The 13,259-nt window shown below is 47.3% G+C and overlaps 1 protein-coding gene across 5 annotated transcripts in view; it reads right to left on the bottom strand.

Moving 5' to 3' along the window:
- ZNF592 (zinc finger protein 592) overlaps positions 1 to 13,259 on the bottom strand; it is a 52,818-nt gene that overhangs the window by 17,873 nt on the left and 21,686 nt on the right. For all 5 annotated transcript variants that reach the window (XM_071214381.1, XM_058294725.2, XM_058294726.2 and 2 more), the window contains one exon: positions 1,364 to 3,626. In XM_071214381.1, the coding sequence (XP_071070482.1) occupies positions 1,364 to 3,607 (2,244 nt within the window). In that variant the 5' untranslated portion in view covers positions 3,608 to 3,626. The remainder of the gene's footprint in view (positions 1 to 1,363; positions 3,627 to 13,259) is intronic.

The following is a 13,259-nucleotide window of genomic DNA, read 5'->3' as shown; positions in this document are numbered from 1 at the left end:
AACCTTCTGGCTTTAACTCGTGGCAAATGACTTTGGTGAGAGAGCAACCTACAGCAGGACTCCTTAGGGCCTCAACTGTAAGCTTCTACCCCAAATGCATACCCTCTATAAAAGCCAACAGAGTTCGGGCACTGTGCATCAGCGCCCCTTTGGCAGACTAAAATACATGCTCCAAATACACACTCGCAGGCCCAGCTTTGATTCACCTCCACATAGCACCTCCTACGCTCAGAGTCACCAAGAATCAGCCTGAGGCACTCCCCGCCCCGGTGTATATAACCCTGCTTTAGCCCTGCCTCCAGCCTTTGCCTGCCTTTCGGCACCGCTGTCTGGGTGGTGGAGACCCTGCCCGTGCTAAGCACTGAGCTCCTGCTGGAAAGGCACAGCTGCCTCCCGCTGGCATCCCCCTGCTTACCAGGGCTGCGGAGCACACCGTGGGCACACAGAAAACATGTGCAGGCTAGCCAGTCGCCAACGGGTGCACAGGGCCCTGGCTGAGCTGAAGCAAAAATACTGCTTTGCTTTCCTCCCTGGCCTCTATAGCCCAGGCTTTGGGAGGTACAGTGATGGGTGGGCTTGGCTAAGCCATGAAGAGGACCACCTGGAGGAGGAGCGGACACCTCTGCAGGCTGGAGGGCTGTGCCTCAGAGGGACCTGCTAAGACACGGAGGGTGCCGCAAGGATTTTTTTCACAGAATGCATTTTTTAAAAAACCAGATCTCATCGAGCACCACCAAGACTCAGAACAAGCAGATGACTGTAATTGGTTTCCTGGAGTGGTCGGAGCATGGATAAAAGGAGGAAGCCAAAAAGCCTCTGCCTCAGGGCCCACAAGGCGGTCTACTTTGCTTCCTTGACATCAGCCCTGCCGCTGTCACCACCGCAGCGAGTCCAAAGGCACTCTGAAAAACAGCCCTGCCTACCGCAGGGCCAAACAGCAGCTGACTGGAAAGCACTCAACAGCACGGATATCAGAAGCACAGGCAGAGGGCAGAGGCCGGGCCTCGCCTACCTCTGCCCCCCAGCTCTTTGGGAACGTGCCAAGACTGCGCTGACTCTGCCAGAAGCCAGCAGGAGACCTTCCGGTAGAGGCCCTCCCTAGGTCTGCAGCCATTCCCGACAGCCCACTGGCGTGGGGGTTGAGTGGAAAATGGGGTGTGGCCATAAACACACTCGCTACCCTTCGGGGTCTCCCCCAAGCTGTGGGCAGGACGCGGGTCACTAACACCAAGACAGACAGCCTCCCCTAGGACTTGCGTGATTCCACCACTGCCCCGCGCCAGCGAGCTTTCCTCTCGGTGCCCAGTCGTGGAGCCTGTGCGGGCCACAGGCCTGCCACCCTTTGGAGGGAGGGTCTGCTTACCAGCCCCTCGGTTTCCTCCGTCGTCCTCTGGAAATGTGCAGCCAGGGCCATGTGGTCCCGCATCTGCTTGTGACATTCAAGACACTTGATTCCGTGCCGGATGAGCCTCACGGGGTCTGGGTAGAGTGGCAAGGCGGGAGGAGGAGGGCTGGCACTGCCTGACGTGAGGCCATGTTTGGGAGAGGACGGGGGCGCCGGGGCTGCCGGTGCCGCCAAGTTTACAGGAGCTGACACAAACATTTGGTCCGCAGAGATGGGCTTCACGAGCAGCTGAGAGCACTGCATGACGAGCCCCTTGCTCTTGTGGTCACGGGCGTGCCGCAGCAGGCTGCACTTGTTGAAGAAGAGCAGGGTCTTGGAGCAGAGCGTGCACAGCACCTCGATGTGGACGCTCCGCCGGCTGTAGTGCTGGCTCAGGCTCTTCTCTAAGGCAAAGGCGTCTCCGCACTCCAGGCAGCAGTACCCGCTAGCCGGCACGTGGATCCTGCTGTCTGCGGGGGGGCTGAGATTTGGCGCATAGAGGGGCACGGGGTTGGCGCTGTGGAGGACCTTGTTGAAGACCTCCACAATCAGCGGGGCAGCTTTCTTCACCTGGTGGACCAGGGGCACCGACATTTGCGTGAGCTGTGCCTGGCTCCGCCTCTGCGCTGAGGACTTGGCCGTCACTGACGCGGCAACACTGTGGGGGACCAGGTTCAGGTTGGCCAGGTGGACGGCTTTGGGCAGAAGGTTGGCCGGGGCCAGGGTGGACGCCTGCGGTGCCATGCTCTGCTGCTGCTTTCTGCCCATCTGGGAGCCAGGGACAGTCCCCTTTGGGACCCGGGACCCAGAGCTGCAGCAGGGAGACGAAGATTCGCTGGCCTTGGTCATGCTCTCGTCTCCTTTCCTGTCACCTGGGGGGCTCCCTGAATTTGTGCCCACCTCAGGAAAGTGCTCCTCTGCAGGCAGGGCAGCAGCCTCGTCCCCTGGCACCTCACTCAGGGCCTCGGCAGTGGCACTCCCTAGAGGTGACCCGACAGCGGACTTACTTGGATCGTCGGGGTCTGGCAGGATCCTCGTGACGGTCCGTTTGATTTCCCCTGATGATGTTTTAATGGTTTTGATTCTGACTTTGGGAATTGCTGGTGGGGAGCTGGCAGCCACAGACGGGGAGCCCTTGCCGCTGCTGTCACTGCAGATGCTCCGAGGGCTGTCGGATGGCTTGATACTTTTTCTAGTGGCTTCCAGAGGGCTCCGGGGACTCTTTGGTGACTTGGGTATTTTCGGGCTGCCTTTAGAACCCTCCTTAGTGGGCCCTGAGGGATCCTTTGTATGACCAGACTGATCCTCCTTGCTGACACTGGCCACTCTCTTGGCCTGCAGGGCCACTAAGGCTGCAACACAAGAGGACAGCTTGGAATGAGCTGGTTTAAGTCGCTGTCTAGGGGGGACAGATGAGCAGGTACTGAGCTCTGGGGCAAGCCCCTTGGCCTCTCCAACACTATTGCTGGGGTGGCTGTTGAACTCCAGAGCTTCCCCAAAGAACGGACTGGCATCCAGCTCCTTGTGATGTTCTACCACCTTCTGCCTGCTTCGCTCATGTTCCGGCTGGTTCCCCAAGGGCAGGGGCTCTGGCTTCAGTTCTTTCTTGCAAAAGGTATCAAACATATGCAACTCTGGAACTTGAAACTTGCCCAGAGTCTCCAGGGCTGGGCTGCCCACAGGCCCACACCCAGGAGGAGGTGGGAAATAACTGTCAGAGTGCTTGGACTTCATCCCAAACCCATTATCTTTGATGGTATCTTCAGGTTCTGGGCTGGAAATCGGGCTGAACTGGTTAAAGGTCGGTAATGGCTCTGACTTGGGTGGCTCCAGCTTGCCAGGGAAACTCCTGGCGCTGTCTCCATTCATGAAAGCAGAGTCAAACTTCCCACAGTTGTGTCCCAGGCTGTGGGGCTCTGGAGGCAGGTCTGCACCCCGGAACCCATTGTGCAGCAGGCTGGGAGCAACGTGGTCTTTCTCTGCTTCAAATGACTCCTGCCGGCTAGTGTTCTTAACAATGACACTCACGGCTGGCACGTCTGGAGCTGATCCTGAGTGAGACAGGGACACACTCTCATCCACACACATGACTGCAGGTTTGAGGGGACTCTCGTTCTCCTCGCTGGGGGTCTGGATGGCCTCCTTGGCATCAAGGCTGGTGGGGTCTGGGATGTCAAAGGCAGCCAGAAGGTCATCAAAATCTGGAGTTTTCATATCCCCCATGGCTGGATGGTGGCAAGGGCTATAGCAGAAACAGAACAGAATCAGTGACCACCAGGATCCCACCGGACACGGTCCAGCATCATCTTCATTGCACACCCATCACACACTGGCAGCACACCCGTGCAGAACCCCCATACTGCACACACACATACCTAACGAGCTTCACTCCAACAAGCTTCTAAAATTCTGGGGAGGCAGGGGAAAGAAGGAAGTTTCTATGTGGTGATAACCCTGCCTGGCAGGCCCTAGCCTTCAGTACCTGGAAATTCCTAGCTGGTTGCACAGCCAAAAAGAGGGTACACTCAAAGCATACTTGCCCGGTTTCTCAGGGAAAAATCATCATCTATGGTCTTGTACAATCACTCAGCCCTTAAAATATGAATAAAAAAAAAAAAACCACAACATCACACAGTACCTCCTTCCTTTAGAAAATTTCTGATTCCTATATAAGACTTAGCTACAACTTCCTCTACTAACTTTCTCTTAGTAATTAGCCACTAATTTTGTATAACTTTGTAGTTTTGCTGCATGAATTCAATCATATCCAAAATGATTTGCTATTGCCAGGATCTGTGCTGAACTATCTCACAAATAAATACTAGAAAAGTATGTCATCTCCCAGGTGTTTATTTTTCTCTGTTCAGCAGACACTCTTAGTTCTGAGATTTTTCACCCTGAAGTTTTTGGTGGGTGAATGGATGTTTAAATCTGAGGGGCAGGGTGACTCTCAAGGCACCAAATGGCTATCAAATTGACCAAAGGAAGGTTTGGGGGAAAGCCCTAAATTCTGTTTTAACTTAATATACATAGAAAAGAAAGTGTACTTGTTTCCTTCATGGTCTGGGGAAGTAAAACTACAGAACTATTAGAGGAAACCCAAGACCCTAGGAAAGGAGTCTTCCATTAGGAAATAACTACAACACTCATAGTTATGTGAAACATGAAGTTGGCTGACTCCAACCTGCTATAGGGAGGGGGGATAAAACACCCTACTCTCTCCCTTGTTCAGCCCTTAAATCCTGCTTTGCTTCCGCATCCCAGAGCTTTGCTAGCTTACATATCTCCCACACTATGTTTACACTGAAAGTTGGCACAACTTTCTGAGAAAGCAAGATGGCAGCTACATGGAACCTGATAAATGGCAAAGCCTTGGATCCAGGAACCCCACTTCCAGAAATTTACCCTAAGAAAAATAATTCCCAAAAACTGTCTGCAAAATTGTATGCTTTAGCATTACTAAAACAGCAAAAAAGAGACATACACACATCAAAAGAATCTAAATGTCCAACAACAGGTAATGGGTAAAGAATTGATGGACTAATAGGCAGTGGTTAAAATCCTAATTATGAAATCTATACAGCAACATGGAAAATTACTTAAAAATATGTAGACAGACTATGATTATAATAATGCAAAAACTAAATGTGCATTTGAGCCAAGATAAAAAAAATAATTATGCAGGATGGTGGGATTACTAGTGAATTCTTCTTTCAAAATCATTTTTTGTGCTGATAGATTGTTTTCATAATTTAAAAAAGGGAAAATAAAGAAAGCACTGCTTATGGGCGGCAGACTTGGTCCAGTGGTTAGGGCATCTGTCTACCACATGGGAGGGTCCACGGTTCAAACCCTGGGCCTCCTTGACCCGTGTGGAGCTGGCCCACGCACAGTGCTGATCCGCGCAAGGAGTGCCCTGCCACGCAGGGGTGTCCCCCGCGTAGGGGAGCCCCACACGCAAGGAGTGCACCCCATCAGGAGAGCCGCCCAGCGCGAAACAAAGTGCAGCCTGCTCAGGAATGGCGCCACACACACGGAGAGCTGACACAGCAAGATGACCCAACAAAAAGAAACACAGATTCCCGTGCTGCTGACAACAGAAGCGGACAAAAAAGACGCGGCAAATAGACACAGAGAACAGACAACTGGGGTGGAGGGGAAAGGGGAGATAAATAAATAAATAAATCTTTAAAAAAAAAAAAAACACTGCTTAGAACCACAAAGGAGACAGGGGGCTCAGCAGAGATGTATCTGTTACTGCCCCATGGGAGCAAGAGGTTGTTTTCTCCCCACCCTGCCCCCTCCAAAAAAACACATCTGCTTGCTTAAGAATCCTCACAGAAGATGAAAAATACACCCCTCACCCCCACTGAGAAGGTGCCTAATTATGACAGGTAATATTAAAGTGAAATAACAATGACCTAAGCATGTGTTGGCAGAATACCTAACTGGAACGAGAAGTAAAGTTTTGGAGCACAGCAAATGAATGTATCCTGGAATACGAAGTTTTGGAATCCATAAGCAAGCGGAACAATCTGGACGCCAGTGAAAGCACTGAACATCCAGTCCCAAGTGAACTACTCCACAGGGTGATAATAATGACAACTAAGGAAAACACCTGCATGACATCTGCTTTATAAACTTATTCCATTTCTTCTTTCCTCCCATCCACCTTTCCTTCCTTCCTTCCCTTTCCTGACTTCAGAAAATAAGATTGAGGGAGAAGGGCAGAATAGATTGGTCCTTTGAAGGAGCCAGGAAAAGCCTATCTGTGTGTGGGAGGGGTGGGGATAGTTGGTGCTATGTGCTGGGAAGGACTGGGAGCCTGCTATTGTCTAGCATGAAGTCACAGGGGCTGGAGCAGAGATGTGACATCAGGAAAAAGTAATGTTCTCCACACAGAGAAATCTCAGGGACTGGCTGAGAATGAGCAGAGGTATAGTCAGGTGCCTTGTGCTGGATAATCGGAGTCAGTAAATGGTGTGACAGCTCAACAGCAGCAGCAGCAGCAAAAACATTTGTAAGGATTTTACATACCAAAGCTAAAGGCTTTAAAATGATCAGGGAGGAGGCGGACTTGGCCCAGTGGTTAGGGCGTCCATCTACCACATGGGAGGTCCACGGTTCAAACCCCCTGGCCTCCTTGACCCGTGTGCAGCTGGCCCATGCTCAGTGCTGATGCGCACAAGGAGTGCCGTGCCACACAGGGGCGTCCCCGCGTAGGGGAGCCCCACGTGCAGGGAGTGCACCCCATAAGGAGAGCCGTCCAGAGCGAAAGAAAGTGCAGCCTGCCCAGGAATGGCGCCGCGCACATGGAGAGCTGACACAACAAGATGACGCAACCAAAAGAAACACAGATTCCCATGCCACTGACAACAACAGAAGCGGACAAAGAAGACACATCAAAAAGACACAGAGAACAGACAACCGGGGTGGGGGGGAAGGGGAGAGAAATAAATAAATAAATAAATCTTTAAAAAAAAAATGATCAGGGAAGCGGACTTGACCCAATGGATAGGGCATCCACTACCACATGGGAGGTCCAGGGTTCAAACCCTGGGCCTCCTTGACCGTGTGATGAGCTGGCCCATGCACAGTCCTGCTGCGTGCAAGGAGTGCCCTGCCATGCAGGGGTGTTCCCCCACGTAGGGGAACCCCACGTGCAAGGAGTGCACCCCATAGGGAGAGTGCCCAGCACAAAAAAAGTGCCTTTTTTTTGTGGGGCCCAGGAATGGTGCCCCACACACGGAGAGCTGACACAGCAAGATGATGCAACAAAAAGAGACACAGATTCCCACAGGAGAATGCACACTGAATGGACGCACAGAGCAGACAATTGTGGGGGGATGGAGAGAGGAGAGAAATAAATCTTAAAAAAAAAAAAAAAAGGAAAATGGACTTGGCCCAGTGGTTAGGGCGTCCGTCTACCACATGGGAGGTCCGCGGTTCAAACCCCGGGCCTCCTTGACCCGTGTGGAGCTGGCCCATGCCCAGTGCTGATGCGCGCAAGGAGTGTCGCACCATGCAAGGGTGTCCCCCGCGTAGGGGAGCCCCACGCGCAAGGAGTGCACCCCGCAAGGAGAGCCGCCCAGCGCAAAAGCAAGTGCAGCCTGCCCAGGAATGGCGCCGCCCACACTTCCCGTGCGGCTGACGACAACAGAAGCGGACAAAGAAACAAGACGCAGCAAATAGACACAGAGAACAGACAATTGGGGGAAGGGGGAAATTAAATAAATAAATAAATCTTTAAAAAAAAACAAAAAACCAATGATCACAGAGCAGGTGTAGCTTGGTGGCTGAGCACATGCTTCGCGTGCACAAGGTCCCAGGTCCAATCCCTGGTATCTCCTTAAAAAAAAAGCCAATGATTAAATCCTGTTTACTATTTAGCCCTGGGAAAGAAAACCAGTAACAGCAGTAATTGCTAACAGTGACTAAAGGACTGGCCTTGTACCTAGGTGTTTGTATTTCTTTAAACCTTGCCCTAAATAGTATCATGTTGTTTATAAATAGAAATTAATTGAAATGTACCCTGTTATAAAAGCATAGAAAGAAACCATAAAGAAAAAGACTGCCAATAAAAAGTTCTGGGAAATGGATGGGGCTCTGGGAAGTGGGTGTGCACCCATATACCATATGGGAGGTCCCGGTTCGGTCTGGTGCCTCCTAAATGAAGACAAGCAGATGCTGCCTTCCGCTGCAAGGAACTAGACACTGTCTCCCTCTGCAAAAAAAAAACTAGACTGCGCCCCTGCTGCAACAAGTAGATGCCACAAACCAGCAGACTCTGCAGCCTGAGGGAAGCAGATGTGGCTCAGGTCATTGGGCACTCCCCTCTCACGTGGGAGGTCCCGGGTTCAGTTCCCTGTGCCTCCTGGAGAAGGCAAGCAAACAACAAGCAACCACAGACAAGCAAACCATCTGGGGGAGAGGGGTGGATAAATTTTTTTTTTAAAGTTCTATTTATCTAAAATCTGACAGCATAAAGTTAAAAGGCAAACAACAAACCAAAATAAATATTTGTGATATATTAATATATACATATCTATTTTCAGGAGGGACCAGGGATTGAACCTTTGTACAAAGGAAGCAGGCACTCCACCACTGAGCTACACTCGCTCCCCAATATATTAATATTATTAAGATCTTTATTAATGTATAAAAAACCCTTACAAAGGAAAAAGTAAAAAATGAACAACCCTTTAGAAAAATGAGCAAAGTAAGGAGCAGGCAATTTTAAAAATAGAAAAAACACAAATGAACAATTAACACATAAAGAAAATAAAAAAATACAAATTCAAATAATGAAAAACCATTTTTGGCTTATCAATTTGACGAAGATTTCCAAAAAATTATAATCCCCAGTATTGGCAGAAATATGGCAAAATAAGCATTCTGAAGGTAGTATAAATTGATCCACTCTATCTAAAGAGCAATTTAGCAATGCATACAAAAGATCCAATAATTCCACTTTCAGAAATTTACCCTAAGGAAACAGAGATGCACCTGATAATTTCTGTGTAAAGATAATTACTACAGAATTACTTATAACAAAAAATGGAATAAAACATAAATTTCCAACAATAGAAATCAGTTTAATAAATTGTTATATCAGTACAATTAAATACTAGGCATTATTAAAAATCATATTATAGGTCAATATTTAAAGCTGTGAGAAATTTTCCTGATATAAAGTGAGGGGGAAAAAAAAAACAGGCACTGAAATGTATACAAGTACAATCTCTATTTAAAACAAAATTTAAATACTCTAATATTGACAGTGGTAATGAATGCATTACTCTGATTATACCAAAACCCACTGAATTTACACTTTGGATAGATTGTACGGTATATAAATATATCTCAATAAAATTGCTAAATAATTTTTAAATACAGTGTCTATGAAAAAGGCTAGACTACTCTAAAATGATAAAAGTATCTCAACAGATGATGAATTTATTTTCTTTCTTTTGTTTACCTGTACTTTCAAATTATTTACAAATTTGTATTGCTTGCATAACTGTATTAAATTATATTTTACTATATAAGAAAGTAGTAGGAGAAGTTAGGCAGGCCAAAAATAATTCTGAGAAGCCTCTTACACAGAATTCTAAAAATCGTTAATATAAGACTCTTAAAACACATCTGGCATGACTCAGCAGGGGAATGCCAGCTAGAAAATCCATGGGTTAATTTAATTAAAATAAAAGAGGTAGTCAAAATAAAAAGCCTCAGCATAGAATGGTGTCTGCAACCCGCTGAGAACAGCAGGCCCAAGAAGCTGGGAAGAGCAACTCACAGGCAGTTCTGGGGACAGCCACACAGAGGCCAGAGCCTGCTGGTGGCCGCTGCCCTGCGTCCAGGCCACACCCAGGAGCCTAAGAGCACTCGGCAGAGGTTCTCCTGGAAGAATTTGGGCCAGCCAGATCCAGACATACTGAACTCACCTGGCCATCTGGAAGGGCCCAGTGACCATGCAAGGCAGAGCAGCAGAGCTGAGGCCGAGGAACTATGCCACAACATGCAAAATGCCCCAGCAAGTAAAGAACAACTCCAAAACGGGCAGATTAACACTAGAACCTCTTTTAGGATAAGTTTCTACTCTAGGGAAATTCTGGAAATGAAAAAAAAAAAAAAATTTTAAGTTTAAATTCTCATGGTTTATTCCAGGGTTTACTAGTTTGCCCAGGAAATTTTACCAAACATTTAAGTAAACATAATCAACTGGGGAGGGAGGGAAGGAGAGGAAGTGCCTTAATTTTGAAAAAGAAAACTGATTAGCCTGTTACAATTCTTTGAGGTAGTGAAAAAGAATATGACTATGGCAGAACTAACAGAATTTCTTCAGAGCTTAAATGCCAAGATTCCAACCACCACAACAAAAAAACCTGAATTCCAGAGAACATGGGATATATGCCAGTGTGTGTGTCTTTATGTGTTATCTGCCATCGATGGGGAGCCGTGAAGAGTGGAATGTTTAACAGTGACCAGTTCTGGACTGGGACGTAACGCTTTCATAAATTACCTAGCGTGGTGGTTCCTAACCCATACAGACTCAGCTCCACAGGCACGTACGTATTCTCAGTGACCAGCCACTGAAAACACCACTACTGCATGAGCACCTGGAAGAAGGTTCTTTTACTAAGGAGGCCTCACACACAAAATGCTTTGGGAACCAGTGATCTAGCAGAACTTCAGGCTCAGCTTCTTGAGGGAAGTGGCTTATCTGACTCACTCATCACTGCATTCCCCATTGGGTACTCAATAAATATTTGGTGAGGCAATAGAGTGAAACTTGCAAGTTTGCCTTAAAGCTGTTCCAGGAATCAAAATGTGAAATTAAAAGACAGCAAGTTCTCATGAGGCTGTATAAATAGGGGAAATTATAGCAAATGAGCATCAGTGAAGACAAACATAAAGGAACACTGAGGGAAAAGCAATTCCTATGACAATTTTACAATAATGGATTCCAAGTCAAACTGTTCAAGAAAGAGGCCTGGGCATTGACTGAGACTGTTCCCTTAAGACACCACAGTGCAGTTTTCATCACAAAAGGCCCTGAAAGTGCTGGGCATTGTCTGAAAGGACTTCTGGTCTGATCCTTATTCAAAACCACTCTGTGTCCACAGCTAGAAGTGCTGTGCAGTTCTGGTTCCCACACCTTAAGAGAGATGCACAAGAGTTGGAGGAGGTCCCAAGAAATGAGATTAAAGTTATAAAGTAGGTGGAGGGGCTTCCTAATGAACACCTAAAAAATTAGAACTCTATTCTATTCTGAAGAGATAAAGATACAGGGGAAAAGGGAAAGCATAACCAAAGTACAGATTTGTTCATGAAATCTCAAAAATACTAAAAAGGGGAGGACAGCATTTTGAGGTTTAAAATAAAAGGTATAGCCAAATTAAAAACTACTTTAGTCATTAGTCAAAATGTACTGAAGTTGTTATAGGCAAAATATATTTATATATGAATCTAGTAGTAATGTCTACACTTATTCAAATCTAGAAGTAAAAAAGGCTCTGAGTAACTAAGAATAAGCAATTATCACTAAACCATGAGCCTCTTCTCCTCAGGACCAAAGCTTTCAAAATTCCAAACAACATCAAATTTGGTCATCTGTTTTTCTTAGCAACATACATTTCAATAATATTAGATAAATAAAAGTTCAGGGAAGTGGATGAGGCTCAAGCGATTGGTTTCCCATCTACCACATAGGAGGTCCAGGGTGCGATTCCCAGGGCCTCCTAGTGACAGCATGCTGGCCCAGTTGGAGAGCTGGCCCACACAGAATCTGACCCGCAGGGCATGCTGGCCCGTGCAGGAGTGCTGGCCCACATGGAGTGCTGGCCTGCATGGAAAGCTGGCACAGCAAAATGATACAACAAAAAGAGACACAGAGGAGAGACAGTAAGAGATGCAACAGCCAGGGAGCTAAGGTGGCACAAGAGATTGAGGGCCTCTCTCCCACTCCAGAAGGTCCCAGGATCAGTTCTCAGTGCCACCTAAAGAGAAGACAAGCAGACACAGAAGAACACATAGTGGATGGACACAAAAAGCAGACAGTGAGTGCAAAAGAACGGCAGGGGCGGGGCGGGGGGGGGGGAGGTGAATAAATAAATCTTAAAAAAAAAATTTCATTAGTAACAGGATATCAAGGGGTAGAGGCATTCCAAAAGCATGAAAAAAGATCTGACCTCTATTCAGTGTATTCTACTTAATAAGACAAAGAAACAAACTGCATGTTACAAATTTATAAAATGCAAGTGAAAAGCAGCATGATTTAAGGAATAATGGACTGCAAGAAAACAAAGCCAAGTTTCTTTGACTGTGTCATCGTTTATTGGATGAAGGGTAGAAGGATGGATCGATAATGCTTTATACCAAACTTGTGGGTAAACTCTTTACCCTGCTCCCCATATGATTGGGCATAGTTTAAATACTGAAATAATCTGCATTTGATTATTATCTATAATGGTTAAGCGTTTAAAAATGGGTAAATCAAAGACACCCTCAGCCGCCTATTTTAGAAGAAGGAGCCTCCCAGGTAACAGTAGAGCAAAGAATAACTCAAGCTGTGTGATATCAAAAAGAGAGAGAGCAGTTACTTCACAGAGGCTGAGACCAGAAGAAAGTGATGTTTCAGTTGCCAGGTAGGGGAACTTTTTGGTACTGGGAGTGGAAGCCAGGCAAGCGGAGAGAGAAAACGAGTAAGGAGTAAGCAAGCCTGAGAGTCCTGCAGGAGCTGCAGCCTGGACCCTGGCAGGAGCCCGGAGCAGGGAACTATTACTTCCATGGGTAGTAGTTTGCCCAGGAAAAGGAGTTCAGTCAAGAACTGGCTGGACTGAAGGAAATTGAAAAACGAACCCCACATCCCTGGACTCAGGATGAAGTCCCAAAATGGGAATGGTAGAGCTAAAAGAAAAAAGAGCTGTGACCCGTAAGCACTGGCTTCTAACCTTATACTATCACTCATTTCCTGGGTGAAGACCTGGGATAGGCCTTGGATTGCTACATAAAATTAAGTCTAAGGGTCTATGAGCCCTTGAACAGGCTAGACTAGCATGGCTAGACAAATTAATCTAGAACTAACGGATTTCCACGTAAAAATTCCTGAGGTGGACAGGCAGACTCCCCACCATATACAGATCCCCATCTGCCTGAACACAGCACACCGAGGCCACTGCTAGGTTCAAGGGACCCCAAGTCACAGATGCCCTGAGCTGGTCACCTCATTTCAAGAGGCACCTGGTATTCTAATCATTAGCAAAGAATAGCCCAAAGAGATTTTCAGCAGCATACAGTATACAGCATGCCCAAGGAACCCAGACAAAACAACCAAGTTTGCACCTGCCCGTTCCCTTTACTTAGCCCCTCC

The sequence above is a fragment of the Dasypus novemcinctus genome, chromosome 3, assembly GCF_030445035.2.
Source record: "Dasypus novemcinctus isolate mDasNov1 chromosome 3, mDasNov1.1.hap2, whole genome shotgun sequence".
Classification (NCBI taxonomy): domain Eukaryota; kingdom Metazoa; phylum Chordata; class Mammalia; order Cingulata; family Dasypodidae; genus Dasypus; species Dasypus novemcinctus.
Note: the sequence above shows the minus strand (reverse complement) of the source record. Positions and strands in the feature narration are given on the sequence as shown.